General features: G+C 39.8%; 1 protein-coding gene across 1 annotated transcript; it reads left to right on the forward strand.

The window, feature by feature from the left end:
* Positions 1-1,403: 1,403 nt before the first annotated feature.
* Positions 1,404-25,112, forward strand: APPBP2 (amyloid beta precursor protein binding protein 2; the record flags this gene model as incomplete). The annotated part of the gene is made up of 13 exons (XM_082493217.1): positions 1,404-1,544; positions 11,803-11,891; positions 12,979-13,130; positions 13,852-13,975; positions 18,904-19,072; positions 19,823-19,912; positions 20,396-20,463; positions 20,543-20,648; positions 21,004-21,128; positions 21,314-21,399; positions 21,836-22,026; positions 22,461-22,626; positions 23,512-25,112. The coding sequence occupies 13 exons, from the start codon at positions 1,404-1,406 to the stop codon at positions 23,763-23,765; spliced, it is 1,761 nt and encodes a 586-aa protein (XP_082349343.1). The 3' UTR covers positions 23,766-25,112.
* Positions 25,113-25,728: the final 616 nt, after the last annotated feature.

A 25,728-nucleotide genomic window follows, 5' to 3' on the forward strand; every position in this document is an offset into this window, starting at 1 on the left:
GGAATAGCAACAATTTAGGATTATTAAAAACAACCCCCAAAGTGAAGCAGCAGAAGCTCTGCTTCCTATAATTTTTAAAATAAGAAAGAGCAAACCATAAGTCACAGTAGCAGTCCTACATTAGCTAAGAAAACCAAAATAAGACTTGACAGAAGGAGAAATATTTCCTAGTATAGTTAATGCATCGAGGGTTTGGGTTTTTTTTTCTATCCACGGTATGATAAAAAGTTTGAAAAATGACGAATATTGAACCCTGAATAAAAGTTTGTTCAAGACCATGCTACAGCAGTGAAACTTGAGTCATATTAACTTAGTGCGATATCAAAATCTACACCAAGTAGTAATCTCGGGGTCCTTGCCTGCATTGCTCTGGTGTGGCTAAATCACCGGCTACATACAATGCAAGTCTGTTTTAGACCAAATGATCTTAATCGCCTCTGCCTAAAAATCTACCATCTGTGTCCAAGAACTATCCAATATGTTCTTAGTGGTGTGTGCAAGCCCCACATGGAAAGCAAATTAGGAAGAAAAACATGCCTCAAACAGCTTGATAAAGATAATGAGATATTGACAAAATATAATGCCATTTCCACGAGGGGTCACAGGGTTAATTTATGCCGGCAAAATGGTGTTTTTACCACATGGCAGCCGAGGAGGAACACAACAGGCAGGTACGCTTCAGGTACCTTAGCAAACCCCCCCAAACTCCCAAATAATGCTCACCTTGAGCTGCCAACACACCTGAAAGCCATAGAAGGCCCAATATTAGCAGTATTTTACCACAGGTGAAGCTGTAAATACCTACATTTCCACTCATCGGAGAGGTCTGGGGCTGGACAGGCCCTGGAGCTCAGTTGGGGGGGGAGGTCGCTAAAGGTCCCCATTGAGGCCAGCTGCTGGGGGTGTTCAGCCTGCTCCTCCCGTGCAAATAAAGCCCCGGAGCCACCAAACCCCAAGGGCTAGCAGCCCCAAGGCCCATACTGGCCACAGGGAAAGCTCCGTGCCCGACCATGCCAGTCACCTGAAGGCTGGGTATGGTCCCGCCACAAGTCACAGCCTTACCACAGCACCTCGCTGCCTACCACCGCCAGCAGGGGTTCCCCCTCGCCCCCACACCCTCCTTCCCCCATATTTCCTCTCTTCTCCCCTCGATATAACCCCGCAGCTCCACAGCTCTTCGCTGCCCCACGTTTCCCCGCCGCCCCACCGCTCGTTCTCTTGCGCCTCCGCGCAGGCGGATGACTCCCTTCTCCTTCCCTCCCTTCTCCCCACAGCCCCCGCTCTCCGGCCGCTGCCGCCTCTCCCTCCCGGGGCAGGCCGGCGGGAGCCCCGGGGCGTGAGGCGCGGGAGGTGGAGCAGGCGGGGGGAGGTGGGTGGGGGGAAGGCGGCTCCGCACACCCAAGATGGCGGCGGTGGAGCTGGAGTGGGTGCCCGAGACGCTCTATAACACGGCGATCTCGGCCGTGGTGGATAGTTACGGGCGGGCCCGGCGCCGGGACATCCGCTCGCTGCCCGAGAACATTCAGTTCGACGTGTATTATAAGGTACGGGGGAGGCGGCGGTGCTGGGGGGGGGGCCGAGCGAGGCTGGGCCCGGCCGGGCCTGAGGGAGGTGGAAGGAGAAGCGGGCCCGGGGGAGGAAGAGGGAGGGTAGCTCCGCTCCCGGCCTCTCCCCGGAGGGTTCGGAGGTGAGGGGGACGCAGGGCTGCTTGGCCGCCGGTGCGGAGCAGGGCCCGAAGGACGGGCTGGGGGAGCGAGGGCCTGTGTGGGGCCGCCTGGGCTGCGGCTGAAGGAGAGGAGGCTCCGGGGAGGGGGGGGAAGGCAGGGGGCAGGGCCGGGGGCCGGCGGCTCTCCCCTCCACGCCGTCGCCCGTGGGTGCCCGGCCCACGGGAAAAGCCTGGGGCCCGCGGGGAGGAGGGCCGGGGGAGCCCCGTTACGGAGGACCCGGAGAAGGGGCCTGTCCTTGGGGGCCGCGGGGTGAGGCCCGGGGGCGGGGGAAGATGTCTCCCCGCCTTTGGAGCCGGAGAACGGGTAAGAGACAGGGATATATTCTGCTCCCCCCCCCCCCCCGCTCCCCGCTTTTTTTTTTTTTTATATTTTAATGTATTGGAGAAGGTGATGTCAGTGGTAGAAGGAGCGGAGTTTGCTATGCTCTTGTAGCTTCTTCAATGATCTGGTAGGAAACAGATGAAAAGAATTGAGACTTGTTTAATGATAGAGTTTATTAGCCTTAAATCATGCTTTCACGAAACGGGCTGTTTCTCATTCATCTGCTTCTAAAATATCCAGAGTTAAAGTAAAAGGTACACTGAGGTGGTCCATTCATTTTTATTGTCCACTAAGTAGGCATTGCATCCATATACAGGAATGGCTGGAAATGAGCATTCATCGAGGGATAAACAGTGTGAAACAAACAAACAAAAAAAAAACAAACAAAAAAGAAACCCACCAAAAACCTAAGATGGGGGAAAAGCTTTCTTTCCTCTGCCAGTAAATATCTAAAAATCTAGGATGTGCTGAATGAAGTAATTCCGTAGATGAATCTTTATGAATCAGGAGTAGTGGCTGATCACACATATAGAGTAATAGTATTTGTAAGGAAGACTGGCCTTCACTAGAGACAAGGGAATTGTTTCTACATCATTGAAACAGGCATGTACATTTTCTGTATACAAGCTATTACTTGTCTGCCTTACGTGTTGAGAAATATGGAAACCCCTTTCTATCGCATATGAGCATGCTCACAGATAATGATGTGGTTGACATAGGGTAATCGTCAGATAAAGACTAAAGATATGGAACTAACAATGTGAAAGAATATTTTGGGGGTTGTTTTTAACTGTTAGTAGGTATGACCATTGACAAATAAACATTTGTGGCGTGCCCTGTCGTGATGGTCTTTCAGATGAAAGGATGGTATACTCTGTGGCTTTAAAAGCATAAAACCAAAACGTCCTTCTAATTATAGAAATACCCAAGTATGTATTATTCCCAGGTTGTTTAAAAGCCTGTCTGTAGGTGAGCTTAATAGATCGTTGACTTCTTATCCTTTTATTAGCACTCCTCGGCGGTTGCATTGAATCGGTCATATGGAGTTGTTCCATAATGGCAAAAGAACTGGCAGTATATTTGACTTCCAAAGAGACTTTCTAACTTGTTTGTTCTCTGTGTGTGCATTGGGACCTCGTCTCGTTGGGCAGATGATAATAAACATGCTAAGTACCCGTCCTCAAAATAATGTTTCTGTTGTACTAATCACTAGCCAGTATAACTTTTGTTAGTGACAATAATTTGCATCGCTTTTCCTATTATTTCTGTATTTTACAACAGGACAATCTTTGATAATCTGAAATGGGTAAGGTGCACCTATATTCATCTTAAAAATACACAACTATGAGATGTCCACATACAGAATAAATAAAACTAGGCTACACAGTGCAGTGAGTGTTTTCCCATTGCTGCCAATGGTAGGCTAAGTCTTCCATGTCTTCCCTACTTGGTTTTGGGTTTGTTTTTTTTTTATATCTTTTCTGTGTAGGAGAACCTATCCTCTTCAATAGTCACGTTTGAATTAGGTTGTACATAAATGTAACTAAACCTTGGATGGGATGCTGAAAGGAAGTCCTCAGCCCTTACTAGATGGTGTTCTGTCTGCAGAGACATCTGCCTGCAATGAGTGCCTCAAAGCGTAACCCAGATTACAAGTCTTTTGGAACAGTGTTTGCATTTTTCTGTGCACCTATACAACACTTAGCAACTGATTCTTGATTTCTGTATTTGGATGGCTACAGCAATACAAATGACATAGCTGAATTAAGTTAGAACGAGGACAGCATCACACCTTTGGACAGTCCTCTCATGTTGTTTATGGTCCCTGTTTTACTGTTTTGGTTCTGGATACAGTTGTTTTCAAAACCGTGTGGATATTAAATACCGTTTCAGGTTGGTGAGCTATGTTCAGTGCATCCTGACCATCAGTTCTTCAAAGCATGAGTAGAATTTCAAAAGTCTTTAAAGACAGACAAACTAGAAGACTTTTAAATCTTTGTTCTGACTCCGTGGTCATGATTGTTGCTGCTGTGTTGAGAGGGTGGCAGTTAGTATCATACGGAATAGTACTTATTTTTGAAATACAGCTGAGGAAAAGTGGTGTGTAATTGAGGATTTGCATGAATATACTTGCATTTAGGCCTTGAAAAAGGTAGAGGATCACTTTCTTTCTGTGATTATTGAAAGGAATAAAAACGTTTCCAGTCTTTCACATCTAACTGGTAAGTAATGGTTTGTTATCCAGGTGTTAATCATGGTTTGTGATACTGCATAAAGTGCTGCCGATTTTGCAGAAAAATAAAAGGTAGTGTCAGACAGATTTTATTTTGATAGATGTTAATTAGCTGTGGCTGTACAAAACTTTTTTTTTTATCATATTCATTGGTATGAACACTTAATTTTTGCCAGTCTTGCACAGTTTGCCAACCTGTTTCCATTGATTAAGAAGACATAGGTAGGATACAGTACTGTTACAACAGTGGTCACTGTGCTATTGTTTAAAAGGGAGGAAAATGCTAGCAGAGTGTCTTGGTATTTTGGTCTGGTTTTTTGCTCAGGTACCCTCTAATCCAGCGTTTAGCTCTAATGTTGTAATATATTGCCTTTATTTCCCATCTCTTAACATATCAAATTACTTTTAATTATACATATTCCAGAATTGTTAACTTCTAGGACATGCCTTATAAACCTGTGCATTTGCAGTTAACAATGAGGAATCAAACCTGGGATAGTTGTAGAATGTTATTTATTGTGGACTCAGTAAGAAACGGGTTCTGCGGCAAGTTGACAGAAGCGGGCAGGTTCCTAATACCGAGCATATTTATCTTTCTGTAGCATTCTTAAACAATGAGTGAAGCTTAAAAAAAGGCAATATCAAATAATCATGACTAGTAAAATAACAAACCTGTACTGGTCCAGCAGGATGTTACTGGATGTTTTTCAAGCAACATTAGACTTTTCCTTGCAACCATTAGAAAAAAAAAAAATGGAGGTAGAGCAGAATGCTTGTAAGGATATCCTGGAAATTTTCAAGTCTACATTTGTGCTGAAAAATATTTAAATGTCTTATTAATCACAGCTGTATTTTGAAGAGCTTAATAACTAGTATTGTTACAAGTAACACCTGCATTGGGGGGGGGCAGGAAATAAATGTGCAAACTTATCATATTTTGTTTCCTTTGTGCCTTTGCCAGGTTTATGTATATCCTCGTTGTGTTGTTTCCCAGTAAAACTAGTTAGGTTCTCCTTGGTTTTTGGGGGGGTAACACAGAGGGGGGTGGAAGCCAAAGGAAGAAATATGCTGCATCTCAGTTAAAATAGGATGTGCCTGGCGGGTAGGCAGCATTTGCAAATGCCAAAATTCTGTATTGAAAAGTACGTGACAACTGGAATAAACTGTAAGTCCTCAAAACAAATAAACAAACAAAAAAACCCCAACAAAAAATACAACAGCCACCACCCACAAAATGAGGAAAAAACAAATTATTGTAGTTTGGGGAGACAATAGTGTTTTGAGGATGGGAGTTCATGTAAAGAATCTAGTTTCAGTTGACAGAAGATCTTTAACTGAACAGTCATCGGACTAGATAGTTCATGTCTTATATAGAATTCAGTTCTTTTCCCTGTGCCTCAGCTTTATATTGTTATGTGTAATTATCTAATTTCTTTGCTTCTCATGGTGCTTTTGAAGAATTTCAGTGTTCTCTATCATAGGTATTTGTTGCGGTGACGCACTAGCTGGCTGATCTTGGACTTGTATTGGCTAACAAGGAGTTTCATCCCATGTTTATTTTCCTTTTGGAATGTCTTTTCTGGATTGTGTATTTTTCTTTTTTTACATTGATTTTCCTGAAAATCATTTGGGTCCAATGTTCTTGGAATGTTTTCTGATGAGATCATTAACCACAGGAACAATTGGAGATTACATTAGTTTTAGTTAGTGCAGACCTGTGACCTTCAGTAATTACACTATGCTAACTTGTTTTGCATTAAAATTTTTAGGCAAAATCCAAAAGGTTATAATCATGCTTTCTCTTTGAAGTGGTAGATAAAACTTCTGAAGTGCTCCTACCTTGATGTGAATCAAAGTGCCAGATTTTGAGTTTAGATCCTGATAGTGCCGGCTTCTATAATGAGTGTAGCTGCAGTATTATGTCTCCTCACTGTATTCTGCTAATCCAAAAAAGAACAAGCATGGCTTATGAAAGCTCTTGTACTGCATCTAGATATTCTTTGAACCAAGCAAAATGAATAAACAGGAATTTGCTGACTGTTCACAACAAGCGATGGAACATCCATTCCCTGCATTGCAGTAGAGATTGTTTTTACTGATGAAGAAGGTTTATAAGCGTAATTTCTCTAAGATTAGAATAAAACTAGCTTGTCCCAAGGCTTCAGTCGCCTGGGTGTTTGGCGAGAGTGAAGAGGATAAACTGGCCATGAAATGAAGTGTAGCTGTGCTGCTTTAGTTTTGAGTTTTTCTGACCAGAGGAGTACCAACAAGGTCATAAGCAAGCAATGTATGAAGGAGGCAAAAAATCCCAGAGCAAATGGATCATATTTTGTAGGACTTTTGCTGTGACCGATGTGTGACTTCACAAAGACTTAAATTACATTCAAGCTGCTGTGTTTTTGGGGTCAGAAATTAAATGTATGCGTGGGAAACAAGTCAGGATTTTTGCATGTGTGCACACACATGTACAACCGCTCCGATATCTGGTTAGACTTCCAGAGTAGCATGTGCAGTTGGACGTCACTGAATACTGTTTGAATTAAATGGTATCCTTGTATCCCATTTTAAAATTAAAGCCTCTCAGTAGAGGAGAATCATCGCTTCCTGAGTTCTTTCTGATTATTATTACTCTTTATTTTAACAGATGCCTTATTTCTGTAGTCTAAACTTAGATTAAAACTGAACCATCTTTCCTTGTTATGTCTTTACTGGTTTGAAACTTCTTGCCTTTGCTTACCATTCTTCTAACATGTATTACTCGGTTTTGCATGTTTTCTAACCCTGATATATGCTCTGGCTTCCCCATTTTTTTTCACCACCCTTGTTGAGTCTTAGACACTGGAGCTCATCGCAATTCAGATAATGAGGTCACATCATGAACAGAGGTGTTCAGCTCCTGCTGAAACAGTAATTCCTATTTCCAGTCCATTTCCTTTGTACTGATTTAACTTCAAAGCAAACTGGGTTTTCCCACTTACTGCTGCAGAGAATCATATGTGTGTGTGACTGTAAGGCTCAGACGTCATGTCCCCTGTGTGGGACTCTGTGTAGATGTGAACCAAAAAACTTTGCTGGTACGGTACAAAAAGCCGAGTCAGTGGGAAGATGTGTACAAGTGCGCTGTGTGTGAGAGCAGTAGGCTCCAAAAGTTGTCTCTGAAGTCAGGCTTATTCAATAAGGTGGGTTTTTTCTTGGTTATTTAGTTGATTTAGGTTCATAAAGATCAGCCTAGTAATTGGCAGTATGTTTTCAGAGAAGAGCTGTAAAGTTTGCTTTTTTTAATGCCCTAAACAATATCCAGTAGAACTAGCGCTGGGCCAGAGGCTTTGTACACAGTTTTGAAATTGATCTAAAGGAATCAAATGTACCTAAATTTCGAGCTGATTATTTTCTGAAGCTGTTCCCTCTCACCCCATCTATAATGCATCATTTGTCAACAGATTGATTCAGTGCACTGTTGACTCTCGGGAAACTCTTTCTTTTGTTAAGTAGGGAAGGAAGACTGTGGTTACAGCCAACCTTTTTTCCAAAATGCTAATGTTCGTTGATTTAAGTATACAGTCCTTCCCAAATTTGGCACAATATTCCACATTACATTATTAGACATTACTAAACATGCTGGGGAGCTCCTTAGAATTCCTTATATCTTTTAATTCTTACTGAAATAGCCATATTAATTTTTCAGTCGACTTCCATACTGAAGCAATAGAAGCATATTTTTCAAGTAGTGTATGCTACACTTCTTCTAGAGTGTCCTTTTACAACTGGTTAGAATTCATCTCCAGCTGCTTTAAAATGTGATTTTTTTTTCCATTTTAATTATTTTTTTCAGTAGGTTTAGAAAAATCTCTTTGCTTGTATGTACTGAAACAGCCCAGAGTAGTTGTGGTACAAATACCATCTAACTTCTTCTCTTGTGTTATAGCTTTGCATTTGCTAGTGGTTTAACATATCTTTGTCTTTATTTTCAGGCTTTTGCTAGGCAGCAGTTAGAGCTCAGCTTAATCTATCCAGAGAGAGAAATCTGACAAGAACTTTAATAGAATTACATGTGCGTGATGATATAATAATAGATAAGTCACAAGTTAATGTTATTAATATATTTAATTGGGGATACCACTCTATGTAGCTTTTGAATGTTTAGCTGGATGTGTTACGAGTTAAATACTAAGCCTTAGATCCTGCGGGAGGGTCATGGTGGTTTTCTCACAGCTATGCAAAACAGTTTGATTGTGCATGTGTGTAATAATACACCTATATATTAAACTTACACCTTGGTTCCTGTCTTCAGTGCCAGAATTAATGTGTCAATGTGAGCTGGTGAAGTTGGAAGTCATATTGTAGGCTTTTGTTCATATTTCTATCGTTAAAGAAAAATGAATCTCTGTTAGGCTCCAAATAGGTTAAGTTTGTGTCTAAAAGACATTTGTTTCTTAAGAAAAGAATAGTTCTTCAGAAGTCCAAACCTCTGCCATTCTTGTCAGAGCATGTTTTGCTTGAATCACTATTTTGTTTTGTTTTTTTGTGTTATGTAGCAAGGCTTGTGGTCAGGAATTTTGTCTCTCTGGAGCTTTAACAAGAGAACCATTTCTTCAGTGCTTGCAACTGCTTCTCAATGGACAAACGATTGTTACTGAATCTCCTGGAATTGCTTCACAGTTTGACGTATACTCACTATTTCCATGTCAAATTTTGTTTGAAAATGTTGCTGTAACAGCTGCAACAGATTCAAGAGACTTCAAGCTGAGTTAATTCCTTAAAAACGTTAGCCATTATGTCAAGGAAAGGAGTGAATAGTGTGGTAGATGTCCCAAGAACACTGTATTTCTGGTTATACTGGTGAAAAATAGGTTGTTTTTTTCTTCTGCGTGCCAAAATGGTGCAAGTGTTTACCTTTGAATTGGGATGAGAGATATGCAGATAGCAGGCTTCGATCTTTGGGCCGTAAACTGAATTTTACATGTGCCTGAAATAATTGATGTATGAAAATTGAGGGTGTAGTTTGGGACCTTCCCCGTCCTTCCCCTCCAACCAGGACATTTATTCATTAGGAATTTGAGAATCACATGTAACGGTGGGCATATTACAACATGTGTTTATGCAACTTCATAAAGATATTAATTTTTAGAAGTCTTACTACAGCTAATATTTGGTAAACTAGTATCAGAGTAATCTCTGGGATTTTTATTTAGTAGTGCAAGGTGATAAGGGGAATTGATAATGTTCTTGGTTGAAAGCTTAAATGTTGAACATGTGATAGTACTTTTCATTGGTTTAAATCCTGGTAAAATAGCTTGGGTAGATGTCTTAGTTTTGTCCAGAAATTATCTTATCAATTATTGATGAGAGATCCGCCTTCAGTTTTGGGCCCGGAATGCTAGGCAAGATTTAATCTGCTTTTTTGATTGCAGAAAATATGCTTTAGGTTTTTTAGAACAGTTACCATTAGACAGCTGTGTTGAAGAAAATGAGAACATTTAACCATGACTGTAGTTTTTAAATACACCAGACTGGATGTTCTTTCATTGCCAGAGAGAATATAGATTGCTTCAGAAGAAATTCTGATCCCTTTGAAGTACAGGGACACAGCACTGTTTTATCTGAGGAGTAACTTAGTATGCAAACTTGCACTGCTTTTTAAAAGACCTCCTCCCCCCCCCCCCCCCCCGCCCCCCCCCAGCAAAACAGATGACTAAAAGGAAAACATTCATTTCTGGCAATTGACATTATTAGGTCAAAGTATTTTTGAAGTTGGTGGTTTTTTTTTTTTTTTTTCAGGTTCTGTTGTTAAAATAGCAAACTTGCTGTGCTGTAGAATCAGTGTCATGTGCTTTTATAAAAAGAGTTGACTAAAACTAAATTTCTGGCTGGAGAAGATGTTCTCACATGCTTTGTTTTGAATACTAATTCATCTGCTTCCAGTGTTTGTGGAGAAAAAGGTAAACCAGACAAAAGCTGCTTATCAATAAAAGTTTTTTAAGAAATTATTAAAACTGAGAGGTATATTAAATTTTTTCTTAAAATCTGTGCTTGTAATTGAGCATCTCTAAAGAATGTGTTCTCTCGGCCTTACCTAATAAGGGTAGCTGCACTCCTCGCGTCAGAGTTCCTCATAGCTGTAAAAGCTGCTTCCAAAGCATGGGGGCCTTGCCCTACGTATGGATATGCCCATCTTGGACAGCGTATGTCTGAATGGCTTAATGTATGGACTAAAAATTAGGGTGTTCCGAGTAACTGTTAAGAGTGCGCCGTAGCAGTGCTTTACCTGTGTGCTCATGGTGGCACAGAACTGGAGTGGATGATTTGTTTCATGCCTACTGGTAAGCCGTAGGTTTCAGTTCCCTACGTCGCGTAGCACAGGTCCCATGGAAGGACAGAGGGGGATCTCGAATGGCCTGTGGTGAAAGGTGGAGCTTCTAGAGAGAAGTGCCTGCAAGACATGAGCTTCTCCCTTTTCCCCATGCAGTAACTGCCTCACAGAAAGATCTTTTTTTTTTTTTTTTTTTAACTAAAGAAAGGGTGTGTTTGTGTTTTTTCTAAACACCTCAAAAAACCAACAGATGTAGTGCAGCAGTCCTGTGTGATCCAGTACTGTGCCGGTATCAGAGGCTGGTGATGGTATGACGTAGTGGTTACATGTCCTGCTTTCAGTCATTTGTGCTTCAGGGACTTCAAGATATCAGGAATTAATAGCCTGCAATGGGTTTGTCTGCCATATATTTGTACAGTCACTTTTGTACCTATGTAAATTCTTTGTATTTATAGCCTAATGTGGCAGAAAGCTCTGCAACTTTACTATGCGTTGCAGAAAAACTGTCTCCGTGGTTTGTTTTTTATGAACAAGTTAACTGATATATTTGCTTATCTGCAGACGCAAATCAATTTGGACATAAAACTAGCCACTGCTTTTAGTAAATGCATGAACAGATTCACTTGAGTTTTCCCATTTACTTCTGTAGGAATTACTTGTGTAAGCTCAGGCATTAGTGGGGTCAGGGCTCGTGCCTGCCTTTAGCTCTGGGTATTGGTGAGTCACCCGTTGCAGCACTTGTGAGTTTGGGATTTATTTTTATATATATATTTATATATAATATAAAATCCATTTGCACTGCTGTATCCTAGATTCTGTGTCACTTAAAAAATGTTTTCAAGGCATTTGTTGTCAAACCTATTAACTGTATTTTTTGCTAACTTTAGGACTTTTTTGGTTTTTGTCTTGGCTTTTTAGCTTAGGTGTTGCAGTGTTTTATGATGCAGGTGGACATAGTAGATACTTGAAAAGACATTCATAGGTAAAAATGAGCTTGAAACTACCTAAGAAACTCTCACAGCTTGTATGCTCAGTTTTTAAAGACTAAGGTTGTGTCCCTGTGTGGAGATAGAAGTAACAGTTCCACTTAGTTTGCTGTATTTCAGTACTTTGAAGTCTAGATTTCATCATAAGTCATCTTTACTATTAAGCTATATTTCCCAGAAGAACTCAGTCTTAAATTTTAAAATTGATTTATATTTTTATTTCAGCTTTACCAACAGGGTCGCTTATGCCAGCTGGGTAGTGAATTTTGTGAACTAGAAGTTTTTGCAAAGGTGCTACGAGCTTTAGATAAAAGGTAAGTATCTTAATATATTGATAATTCTCATTTCAGCTCTTCTTGATCTTGATAGATGTCTCTCTTTTTCTTGGTCTTATTAGCCTGTCTAATAATCATAAGAATATCTCGCTAGGTTTACAGATGAACTTTTAAGTTAAGATGTGTCTTTCTGTCTGTCTCAAAAACCAAATCAATCAGAACTTCTCTGGAAATGTATGAAGTCGTCTGTGGTCCTTGGCCCCAAAGCGCTTGCTGTGCACTCAGTTGTCTTATCCCAGGGAGGCAGCGAAGCATCACACAGCCACTCATTCATTGGAAGGATACAAGTATGAAAACTCATGGGTTGACATAAAGACTATTTAATAATTAAAAAGAAATAATGGAAAAACAACAAAGAGAGGTAAAAAGAAGAAACAGGAAAAGCAAGTGATAGAAAAGCAAACTCAATTGCTCACCACCAACTGATCAATGCACAGCCAGTCCCTGAGCAGTGACAGGAAAAGTATCTGTTTCTTGCTGTTGTAGCAAATACTAAGTGAAGGGTTATCAAGCTGATGGGATCGCCCCAGTTTAAAGAGTTTTCCTGTCTTTAAATATTCCAATTTGTAGCGTTAATGCTCAAACTTGACTTTTTTAGATCTGATTCCTTGTAACCACAGTAAGCTTTGAGTCTTTAGACGTACCTCCCTCCTATTGTTTGCATGTGTGTGATGTTAATGGGTTCGTCATTGCTCATTTATCCACAATTTCTGTGGGAGTTGTGGGGTAAGGGTGGATTTGAGGCTTCCCCCCATAAGTTTTAGCTGAAAATGTTGTTTTCCAGTTTTAATATTGTGTGGGTAGCTTGTGTTTTGCTTACACTGGAGGGTGTCCTTGTAAAGAACTTTGTGTACACTCACTTTATTTGTTGGATAATTCAACAACTGTAATCCATTAGCCTTGAGATTGACAATTATGCTTGTATTCATCTGGTTTTGGTTTGAGAGAGGGTTGGAGTTATTTCTCTGAATCACTACTCATTTGAATTCATGGCACTCAAGAGCCAACTGACTGCAGTGTTTTAAAAACTTCATGTGTAATCAAATTCTCTTTTCTTTTGTTTCAGACATCTGCTTCATCACTGTTTTCAGGCTTTGATGGACCATGGAGTAAAAGTTGCTTCTGTACTGGCCTATTCTTTCAGCAGACGGTGCTCCTACATAGCAGAATCGGATTCTGCTGTAAAAGAAAAAGCAATCCAGATTGGTTTTGTTTTAGGTAACTGGTGATGATAGGCAGTTTAAAGTATACTTTCTTTCATGCAGGCTTCGGTTAAGCTAATGCTATTTTTTTTTTTTTTCATGTTAATGTCTGTGTTTTCTTTTTAAAGAACACGTGTGTTTTTTGGAATGTAATTTTTAGAAAACTACTTGGTGTCTTAAGAAAAATATATTGGATTTTAATATCTAAGAATATGTAGGCTTATCTTTGCTATTTCAAATGTTTTAGACCTAAAATTTGGTTGCAGATGTGATGCTTAATGTTAAGACTTTGCATTTTGGTATTGGTAAGTATTTCTTGATAGAAAACTGTAGGAAAACTATGTAATACCGAAAAGTCATCCTCAACTGAAGGAGAGTTGTTCTACTCTTATATTTCATCCTTTTCAATTCAAGACTGGAGAGTGTAACCTTGACAGGATTCCCCCAGGGTAGTGTGCAGTTCTATGAAATTTTGTCAGAACTGTTTTGCGAAACAGAAAAAGTCTTCCTTTGCTCTCGCTTTTTCTCTCTTTTCCTCAAGTTATTTAGCAATGACTTTCTGTGTATGGCATGGGGAATGCTGAACTAATGTATTCCTGCCTTTATTTTTATTTGTAATGAACTATGAGATAAGTAGTCTTCTTACAAGACTTGAGCAAACTCTTTTAAACAGGTATTTTGCTGTTCAGATTTCTTTTAGTTCTTGATTTTTTTTTATTTTTTTTTTTTTTCCCCAGGAGGGTTCCTATCTGATGCAGGTTGGTACAGTGATGCTGAGAAGGTATTTCTTTCCTGCCTTCAGTTATGCACCCTTCATGATGAAATCCTTCATTGGTTTCGTGCTGTAGAATGTTGTGTAAGGTGAGCTCACCTGTAGTTCTGTATTTCTTTCCGTGAAACACACATTGATGTTACCAGCCGCCTCGGGGCGATCAAGCTTTGGATGCTCCCTTTAGCATTCTGCTGCACCAAAATACTTTCTTGACTAGAGCTGAAGGTGAGAAGGTGCTTGTTTAACACTGATCCCTGGGTTTTCAGCAGGTAAACTGGCAGCACAGTTCAATGGAGGAAAAAAAAAAAACCAAACCAAACAAACAGAACCCCCACCATTTTGCCTTTCCACATAATATATCATAGGTAACGGGGTGCTGGACAGTAGCAGTGGTCCAGCACCTTGGTGTTTTCCAAGGGTTTTTGCATGTGAAGGAGTGTGACATGTTTGGTGTTTACCAAAATTACATTTACTACAAGAAGAATTTGCCAAATCCAAACACAAATGATATAAATAGTTGAGCAGAAATAAAAGGAAAACATACCTTTCCTGATTCCGGATCCATTGAGCTCTCTTGCTCCATGCTGAGCTGCTGAACTATGTCATTAGGTAACTATCTAGCTGTCCAATTCTTGTGGAGACCCCCAGGCACAGCTGTTTGGAAAAGACTTTCTGTTTTTAGGAGGCATTTGGGTTTTGTATCTGGCTTGTTTCTCAAGGCCTGTGGTGCAGTCCATTGAGATCAAATTCTATTCACAGAGGCCTCAAAGATTATCAATTTTAGTTTTTAGTTGTTCTGCTCTTAGGTGTGTGTTTCTAGCTGTGTGCTGTACTGATGCAGCCTGCAGCAAGTAGCCAGCTCGTTTTCGTTGGTAACACTGTGACTGACCTCTTCTGTGTGCTGCAGGTACGCACTTGAGTACCTGTGTGCTAGTGAGCATAATTGAAATAGGATTTTTGGGGGGTTTTTAGCTGCTGTAATGAACAACAAAGTATGCACTGTATTTATCTGAATATAGGGCAAAACTTGTTTTGGAAAACTGCTCCAAGAAAACCTTGCATCTTGTTTACAGTTGGACAAATGTGAAGAGTAAATAGGCTTTGCCAGTAGCTGCTTATTTTGTGTGCCAACCGGAGGGCCATGGCAACAGTTGCTGTTCTGCCCTGCCAGCTACCACTGGCTTTCATTCCAGAGAGAAGATGATGCCAGGAGAAGACTGGGCACACAAATACACCTTCCTAGAACTGGGGAATGACAGATATAGTACCACTATTAATACTTGGTTCTTTGCCTTCTAATTAATCTGAAAAAAGTTTCCTAGTTGTATTGGGCTGTTTGGCAAGCTGGCGAAGTTGCCTTAAAAATAGACTCCCTCCTTTTCTCCGAATAGAAAAAAATAAAAGAGGGTAAAGAAAGGGGAAAACAAGGTAACTGTTTCTCTGTTGGATGACAGCATACAGCCCACACAGTTGTGGAAAGAAGATTTTCGTTTTGTGCTAGAAGGAAAACCATCCTCTGTTAGGATGAACTCTTCTGAACTGGAGATGTTAATTTTGTTTGGGTAGAGACAGCCATTGTTCTCGTAATGAAAGCTGATGGCCTGCGTGTAACATTAAGTCCCTGTGGGCAACAGTGTGAACGAGGAGACACTGCATTATGTTCAGGCATCTCCCAAACAATTAAGTAACAACGTTTATTTGGAAATGTATCAAATAGAAAGAATTTGAAACACTTTCAAGAAGTACTATGTAAAATCTGAAAACTGTTTTGTGGGAGAAGAGCAGTAATTATGCTTGGCTTCAAAGTTATTAGGCAGTAAGATTTGTTGTTTGTCTGATCCCTGCTGTAGAGTACCTTGTTCTTACCGCTGTGCCTACACTAGAGTTGGGTGGAGTTCTAACAGACAAAATTTAAGTCCAGCTTTTGAAAAGATGACATTCTTTAAAAAAAAGTGGCTCTTGTTCTAAAAGCTAGAAAGCCTAATCTCTAGGAGTTTAATACACTGTATTATTACTAGAATGCAGTTTAAAAACATGTAAATTTTGTGTAATTTAGACAGTTTGGTGTGTGTTTGTACTAGCAGTAGTAAATTATATGGAGAAACTTGCAAAAATGTGAAGATTTGAGATTTCTACAAGCTTGCATATGGCTTTCCTGGATGTGTTGTACTCCTTTTGGTTTGCTTTCTCATTATGAGAGAGTTGGGGATGTTCAGCCTGGAGAAGAGAAGGCTCCGGGGGGGACATTAGAGCCCCATCTAGTCCCTAAAGGGTCTGCAGGGAAGATGGGGAGGGACTCTTGATCAGGGAGTGGAGCCATAGCATGAGGGAGAACAGTTTTAAACTGAAAGAGGGAAGACTCAGATTAGATATTAGGAAGAAATTCTTTGCTCTGAGGGCGGTGAGCCCCTGGCGCAGGTTGCCCCGAGAAGCTGTGGCTGCCCCATCCCTGGAGGTGTTCAAGGCCAGGTTGGACGGGGCTGGGAGCAACCTGGGCTGGTGGGAGGTCCCTGCCCAGGGCAGGGGGGCGGAACTAGATGGTCTTTAAGGTCCCTTCTAACGCAAACCATTCTGTGTTTATTATATGTTAAACAATAAGGCACAAATACATAATACAAATACGTGGTTCTCTCACTTCATTGTTTCACATTTTGCTAATTCTTGGCTTTTTTTCTGGTGTTTTTGGGCTTCCTAAGCTGCTGTGTAATATTGTTTGCTATGTTCATATGCTCTTAGAGGATGACTTTTTTTTGGGGGGTGGGGGACAAGCTATTCCCCAAAAGCTATTATTGCAGACATCAAAGAAGATTCATAGCTATTAGCATAAATGTCCTAAGGCATTCTTTCTTCCTCTTGGCTTTATCTTCTAAAATTCCTTTGGATTAATAAAGGATTTTTTTGTTGCTCAGAACTGGATCACATAAACTCCGCTTATCCTAGAGGATTGAGTCAGGTTTAGCTTGGTTTTTTGTCGATTCGTTTGTTTTTAGACACTGTCACTGAAGCATCCAGATCCTGGATATATATATATCTTTTCCAGGCGCTTATCTGAATTGCAGAACTCTCCCTACTGACTTATACCATTACATGGGATTTGGGCTTTGTATTTTTGATGTTGCATAGCAGCTCCCAATTGAATGGTGTAGGAAAAATAGTTTCCCTCTTTAGGGAAACTGTACTTGCTAAGTTTTTCTCTCTAGTTTCTTTAAAATCACTGTCTCTTGTTGCTTGAATGTTAGTTTTCTGCTGCCTGAGACCAAGAACAAAATGCACTTCTACATCATGTTTAGTTCTCAGACCTTATTTAATGAAAAAATGTGGTGGTTGCTTTTTTCTTTCTGTTCTTGAGCCATGTTGCTGTGTTTCTCATTGGAAAGCTGGTGTTTGTTTATGTAGCTTGTTTCAGGGGTTTTTTGAAGGTCTTTTCTTTTGATCTTCTCTCTGCGTGGCTAATACCCATCTGCTGTGTGCTTGCCTGCCACTCCCTTGTGAAAATGTGAAATTTATTTCCTTTCCTGTTAGAGTTTCATGGTCCATTTCAATAGGAAAGTATAGGAGGAGACTATGTTAGAGGCAGGCTGAATTTATAGGGCAAACTTGGATCTGTTACTTTGCAGTTGCAGGAGGCATAGCTGCAATAACTTATAAATCCCTACTTGGGGTAAACGGTAACAGGAAACAGACTTAGAGAAGAGAAACGTTAGATTAAAAACCTCACTGTTCTTTCCTCCTCCCTTAAAAGTTTATTGGGACAGCTAGCATAATGTATCATAAAAGATATAAAATGCTGCACCTATACAATAGCTCACACTTTCAGAGTTTCAGTCTCTCTTTGCAATACAGCATGACGTTCTGCTTCACTTCACTCTGTGTATTTCTCTTCCTGTGTTAATGTTGTCCTCCTGATTTGCAAAGGCTTGCCTGATGTTTTTCAATCTCTATTACTCATTGTCTAATAACAGATTTCCAGGAGGGACAATGGAGGTTAATCTACCAAAATTTCATGTGTGCTAAATGGCAGGCATTTGCAATAGAGAAGGAACAGCTGTCTCTCCTTAGCCTGCCATTGGTAGGAATACAATTCTGCCCTTTGGGCTTGGAATATGATAACACACACATTTCTAATGTATCTCTTTAAAGTAAATAAGCATCAGCTTACACTTACAAAAAAAATTCTTTACTTTTGTTTTAAATAGATGCCAGAAGCTGAAATTGTTACTTCTCGAGAGAACAAGAGTATGTTTCAATAGCGCTGTGTTTTATTGTCTGCCTTTGGCTGTCGTTTCGTGAAGCTTCTGTTAATCCTTCAGACGGAAAGGCAGCGGGTTAGGAGATGGGGCAAGGCGGGGGGAGAGGGTTTTGTTTAGAATTGTTGTGAACTGGGTCAACAAAGTAGTCTTTCTTTCCTGGTGGTGCTAAGTCAGTGCTGGATATCGTGTTGAATGGATGCGATTGAATCTCTTGTGAAGACACCCCCCCTTCACACCCCTGAACCCCCAAAACAAAAAAAGGCCACTTGTGAAGCGCTCTGCTACTTAAGGTTTGAGGAAAAAGTGCAGAGGTGAAAAAAAAAAAAAATAGCTATGTTTGTACTTAATTGGTGTCTGTTTCAGTTTACCATACTTTGGAAAGGCGGTAGAAGGGGTTTAATACTATATATTACAGGGGTTTGGAAAAGGAATTTTAGCAGCGTTGAGAAGAATGGGTTTTATGACAAGTGAAACCAAAAGCCATCACACCAAAGTGGTTCAAGCATTGGATATGTAAAACTGCATTAATATGTAAAATCATTTGACATCTCCAACAGTAAAAATTCTTGCCGTGCAAGAGACAAAGCGTGGTGTACTGAAACAATATTCTGTAAATAGTTCTTCTGAATTTGGACAGTGCAATTCCGTTGGGACGACAGACTGGTTCTATTACAAGTATAATACCAAATTGTACATCCGTGGCACAGCTGTATATTGAAATAGTTTATTCAGACACCATTTTGAAGATCTCTTTACATCTTCCTAAGGTTGCTGCACGTTCGAAACGGTAACTGTAAATATCACTTGGGAGAAGAAACATTCAAACTTGCTCAGTCTTACATGGACAAACTTGCAAAACATGGTCAGCAAGCAAACAAAGCAGCGCTCTACGGGGAGCTGTGTGCGCTGCTCTTTGCCAAGAGCCACTATGATGAGGTGAGTGGGATTTTGTTTTTGTTTTTCTTCAGAAAACTGGTTATGAAATCTGCTAGGATGTTGCATGACTGGCTTATTATTCACATTATCTTTCTAGCTGCAGTTCCTGGTTTTTTTGGTACCTGTGTGGCAGCAGCAGAGGAATAATTGATTTATTGACTTTTTTTCCTATGTATTGCTCTGAGTTAGTCTACAAGCTGTTAACGGTACTTTGACCAGCATTAAGAAATGATGTGTGGTAGATGGGTAGTATGTGTTGGTCATCTGTAAATGAAGTATTATTAAAAAAAAAAAACCTTATTTTAATTAGTAAAAATGAATAGCAGAACACAGGTAACAATTATTTGCACCTATTTTATGAAAACTGTCTTAAGTGTAACTGCTGTATAAACTGCGGTTTTCCTATAGCTCCTAAGTACGCTGACCAGGAAGTTGTCTTACACAATAGGAATTATGAGGAATGCTTAAAGATTATAAGATACCCTTTTCTGTCCGTAAAAGTCATGGTAATAATACATACCTTAGGCTACTATAAAATGCTTGCTTACATGTTCACTGTTAACCATGAGAGCACTTTTTAAGTCTGTCTTTTAAGACAAGTTTCATTACACGTAAGTAATTAAACAGTATTTTTTAAAATTTTGTAATGTAAATGACCAGTATATTTTTTGGAGCCAAATAACGCTTTTCTGACTGTTGCAACATAGTGAAGTTCCAGCTTCTTTATTTTGGTAACTCTTTGTTCAACAGGCTTATAAATGGTGTATAGAAGCTATGAAGGAGATCACAGTTGGCCTGCCTGTAAAAGTAGTAGTGGATGTTTTACGACAAGCTTCCAAGGTGAATTAAGAATCTTCCGTGTTTGTTTTGTAACTAAATCGCTACCAAGACCGGGTGAGGATAGGCAGTACCTCGGAATATGTGGGCAACCGGGTCCATTTCATGAGCCTTACAGCTCACAGTCCACCTCAGTCTCAGACCTGTGGGGATTTTGGTTTTGTTCTTTCTTTATGAAACTGAGTTACAGCTGTTCAAATTAACACCATGGCAAAGTTAACCTGAGAGCATTCCATGAAAAGGTGGTCTGTTCCCATTTGATCTAGACTAGGTACAGTACTAGGCCTGTAGTCAGGCATTTATGGCACAATAAAATGTAAGTTTGTTAATGTTATCTGTGAACCTTTTCTTAAATCACTGAAAAGTCCTTTAGTAACCATGATGATATTTTGAAATTAAAAATAGCAGCTAGCAACTGTGCCAGTATCTGTAGGAGACGAGTTCTGAGTACACACCTCTTCACGCGCTTCGTTTCAACCTGTTTAGGCTTGTGTTGTAAAACGTGAATTTAAGAAGGCAGAACAGCTGATAAAACATGCAGTGTACCTTGCCCGGTAAGTAGCATTCCAAAAAAAACCTTTTTAAAATTACGCTTAACCCGCTTCAATTTGTAATATAAGTATGTTTCTACAGGGAGCATTTTGGAGCCAAGCACCCCAAATATTCTGATACTCTTCTAGACTATGGATTTTACTTGCTCAACGTAGACAATATATGCCAATCTGTTGCAATCTATCAGGTATGCAGCAGGACTGAATGTCTGCCTTCAATTTCTCCTGATATTTGTAAACTCTCAGATGTTTCTACTGAAACTCATATGCAGTTAATTCATAGAGATAGATAATAGTTCATTTAATTACTGAAATGCTTGTTCCTTTGGGAAAAAAAAACCAAACACACCCATCTATGGGGTTCTGCTTTCTTTTTTCCCCCCTGGCTTTTTATATATGTACTGCCTCAAGTATGTAGGTATAGGCCTGCAGAATTTGAGCCAGCAGATTACTTCTTTTTCCCTCTTTTTAACAATGAAAGAGATTAATTTGGATTTTTTTTCTGTATTAACTGATGAAATGGTATTCTTGTGACTCTTTCAGACAGCTCTTGATATCCGGCAGTCAGTATTTGGAGGTAAAAACATACATGTAGCTACAGCTCATGAAGACTTGGCTTACTCTTCGTATGTTCACCAGTACAGCTCTGGAAAATTCGACAATGCACTGTGAGTACAATTGTTAGGTACTGGCAGCAAATGTAGTACTGTAAATGGAGAAAAGTGTTCTTAAATGATACAGTCTTTCGAATTAGAATTTAAATGCAGCTGTTCATTTTATGTTTCTAATACTTTCTCACTAAGCCACTAACTTAAAAAATTCAAGATGCGTGTCTTTATTTAAACTGTTTCAGATTCCACGCTGAACGTGCTATTGGCATTATAACTCACATTCTCCCAGAAGACCATCTTCTCTTGGCATCTTCAAAGAGAGTTAAAGGTAGTACCCTTAATTGCACTGCTGGGGCGGTTTGCAGTCAGTCATTTGGATACATTTATCCTGTTCCCTAACAGAGGCGATGTAACTCAAGTTGTTTTTTTTCAGATGGAGGTCACTCTAGAATATTGCAGTCCTTAGTGTTCTCTGTCAACAGACTTGTAAAATACAAAAAAAAAAAAAAAAAAAAACCCAAAACCCAAAAACTTTAAAACTTGGACAGAAGACTTGGGCGGGGGGAGTAAAAATAGAAAATATAAAAATCTATGTTGGGAGCTTGCTACCTGGTCATATCTGTTTGAAAACAGTTTGTAATAAACACAAAGCCTGATGCGATGTCTTCTGAGATGTCATGGGTAGGTGGCTTTCTGCTACCTACAGTTAACATCTCTTTGTGTTTGGAACACAATAATGTTGTGGTTTTGTCTCCTATGCTCAGCACTTATCCTGGAGGAGATTGCAATAGACTGTCACAACAAGGAGACTGAGCAGAGGTTACTTCAAGAAGCTCATGACTTACATTTGTCCTCACTCCAGTTAGCTAAAAAAGCCTTTGGGGAGTTTAATGTACAAACAGCAAAACACTATGGCAACCTTGGAAGACTGTATCAGTCCATGAGAAAGTTTAAGGTAAGATTATATTGATGTAAAGGTCTTGACTCAAAATCTGCAAGACGTCTATAAATCTGTCACAACAAGTGACGATTTTTCAGTGTCCCCAATTCATAACTTCAGTTGGTAGTTTTATGGTTGGAAAACTTATACTTTATAATTCATCTCTCCAAAGCTTAGTGCAAAAATAATCCATTAAGATGTATGATGCCTTCAGAGATGGGGTGACAGCAGTTTTGAAGACAGAAAAAGTGATGGTGTTTGCTGATCCACTTCACTAAGAATTTGGAGAACTTGATTTGGTTTTAGCTTTCTTAGTTTTTGCCTTTTATAAAATACTACAGACTATTTAGCCACCATATAGTTATATTTCTTTAAACCTTCCTTTTTTTACTCTTGTTACGGCACGATGAGTGGTGTGTGACTGACCTATGTGAATTTGATCCTCATAGGAAGCGGAAGAAATGCACATCAAGGCAATTCAGATTAAGGAGCAGCTTCTGGGTCAAGAAGATTATGAAGTTGCCCTGTCAGTGGGTCATCTCGCTTCTCTCTATAACTATGATATGAATCAGTATGAAAACGCTGAAAAGCTTTATTTGAGATCCATAGCAATTGGTAGGTGATTCTTAAAATGCGTGACTATACATAGAGCAGTTTTAATACTGCAGGAAACATTGTTAAAAAGCGTATTAAAGTTTTTAGTAAAGAACTTAAGGAAATGCAAAATGTTTATTTTGTATGTGTGTTCAGTCTAAATATAATGCTTTTTCTTGAATGTTCTGGAGACTGAGTTCTGGAGTTGTATTATTTTCAGTGCTCCATCAGAACTCACTCTTTAAAATGTCTGGAAACTGACTAATTAAAGTTTGCGTAGTTAGTCGTTAGGCCACGTTTTGGAGTTGTGGTTAGAACTTCAGTGCGGAATGTAGTTAAATTTTGAAGGAAATGGAAAACTCTTGTGCCTGTCAGCCTAACTATACTTACATTAAATATTTCTCTTGCCCATTATCATTTGCAGTGAACTTACAGTTAGAAATCAAATACGTCTTTGGGCCATGCTGTAGCTCCATTTCGGGATGGACAATTGTACTTCATACAGTTATGTACAGTGTGTTACAGGAAAAATTATGATTTTAAGGCAGAAAACTGAAAAACAACTTCACTGTTTAAATTGAATTTGAGTGAAATTGGGACACAACGACAGCCTTCTTTATATGACTGGTAGATTTTTATGCGTGTAAAGCTGTGGTGCAGTTAGTAATCTGATTGTAGAGTCCCTGAGGACAGGTTATGATGCCCTTCAAGCAGAAGGTGGGTAGAATTCAAAGCATCATCCAGGAAGCGTGCATGTCGCTTGTGTTCTTGATTTGCTGTAACAAAAGTGCGATGATTTGCTGTAACAGAAAGATTCCTGTTGTTGGTAAAAATGGCATGAGATAATAAGATGCAACACACAGGTGGATTACCTTCTTAATTTTGTTTTCTTCTGGATTTCTTTAGGCAAGAAGCTTTTTGGGGAAGGATACAGTGGACTTGAATATGATTACAGGGGTCTCATTAAACTGTACAATTCCATTGGCAATTACGAGAAGGTTTTTGAATACCACAATATTTTGGCCAATTGGAACCGGTTGCGGGATCGGCAGTTCTCAGTTACAGATGCTCTGGAGGACGTAAGCACCAGCCCTCAATCCACTGAAGAAGTGGTCCAGTCTTTTCTGATGTCTCAGAACGTTGACGGACAGAGTAGCTAAGAACTTGGTCAATTAACCAGTTAAAGTGTTTTCCCCCAGGTTACAGGGGGAAAAGTCATACTGTGAAATCTAAACCATGTAGTTCTCTGGGGGCTGGAATTTGCATTGAAACACTGGTCCAGTCTACTGAAGAGTGCCCATACGGATGAATGTGTGTTCAATTCTTATCAGCATGTGTATGGCATGTTTAGTTCGGCTCACATTTTTAACTTGGTATTCCTGAAAACCCCTTCTTTCTCAAGAAGCTACTTTGCAGAAAGTCTGCAAGAAAACATTAAATAAAACTGTTTGAGTTCAAAAGAGTTGCATTCTTATTACGAATGGAAGGTTTCATCAAGAGCTTTCTTCTGATACATAGAAAGAATAAATGCTGTACCGTAGAAGTTACACAAGAAAGGTCTTTCTACTGTCTGCATTGTAGCAAAGTTAACGGTAGCTATGGAGAGAAGGGAGAATGCCCCAGCCTTGGCTGCTGCCGTAGGGAGAAAAGTGGCAAAGAACCACTTCGGAGAGGAACGTACTCTTTGTGAACCACGATAGGTCGTTAAGCAAGTGACCACCGTATGTTGGTTTTAATATCCCGAACTGGACCAGTGTTCACCTGTCAGTGATAGAAGATCCAGTAGACCAGCGATCTCCGGTACCAACTGAGTGTGCTAATCTTCTGAACAGGACCAGGAAAATTGGAAGTGGACCAGCCTGCTAGAAACAGTTTTTGGACCAGTGGCTTTAATTTAATATTTCTGCCCCTGCATTCACTTCTACAGTAGAATTATTTCATTTAGATGTATGATCAGTGCAAAATTATATTCATGTAATAGATACAAAACTAGGAAGTGAACGTTCTTTAGCAGTTGCGATGGCATGTCTTTACCTAGTAAGCTTATACAAATATTAATGTTGATGCCACAGGCAAAACCTAGAAATGCTTAACTATTTGCTGCAGCCATCTTTTTTTTTTTTTTTTTTTCCTTTTTGAATGGGCTTACTCTGATAATTGAGGCAGTAACTTGTTTATACCAGTTAATGGTTTTGTATTACAATCCAGTTCAATTTTATGTTTCTGGAGAACACAACTTATTGTACAGTTTGCAGGGGTCAGTGGAAAATGCCAAAAAGCACAACAGGTCTTTTTTTGTGATGCTTCATTTCTACATTAAACAACAGTACAACCAGAAACTGATTCCTTTATATTAATTTAAAAAGCAGAAGTCAGCTGTAAAGATCCTTTGATAATGCCTATCTCACTAGCTTGTCTTAATTTTTCTTCTCTTGGGGGGGGCTGCTTGGTTGTGTGGCTTTTTGCTTTGGGTAGTGTTTTTGGTTTGGGGGTTTGTTTGTTTGGGTTTTTTAATATTGAGGTAATAATACCCATCTGAAAGTCTGTGTAACAAAGCAAACTAGAAACAACTCGCTGCTGTTACCTCAGTTCTTCTTATAGCGGCACAGACAGTGCTCCTATAGTTAGGATTCTGTCAGTTTGGGGGTTTTTCTCCCTTTCCCCCTCCCCCCTATTTTCAGGGGTGTTTAGCTTGGCGGTGGGAGGCTCGGCAGGCACTGCTCCTGCAGGACTTGGACTGGACGTTTTATTTGGGGTCTGGTTTTTAATTTGTTTTTGAAGTTTGGGACAGGGAAAGCTGTTTGGTCTGAAAGAAAGAGTGCAGAGAAGAAATAGACATTTCAGACACGACTTTGAGCTTAATGGCTCTTAAGAAATGAAATTTTACAGGCCAATAGTTCATGTACTGGTGCCTTCAAGTGTATTTTTGGGGGAAAGGCTGAATAATACCAACTTTAAATGCAGTTATGTAATTGGTGAATGCAGATTTAATGATTGTGTACTTGGAATATCTTCACTGATGTGAAAATAAGTATTTGCATAAGAAAAACCCCTGTGGTATCAAGATTTAGACTGCAGTATAGCCTCAACGGCTGCTTAGTGAAAATCCAACTTAAAATTATG

Source organism: Vanellus vanellus (genome assembly GCF_965231255.1).
Source record: "Vanellus vanellus genome assembly, chromosome: 19".
NCBI lineage: Eukaryota > Metazoa > Chordata > Aves > Charadriiformes > Charadriidae > Vanellus > Vanellus vanellus.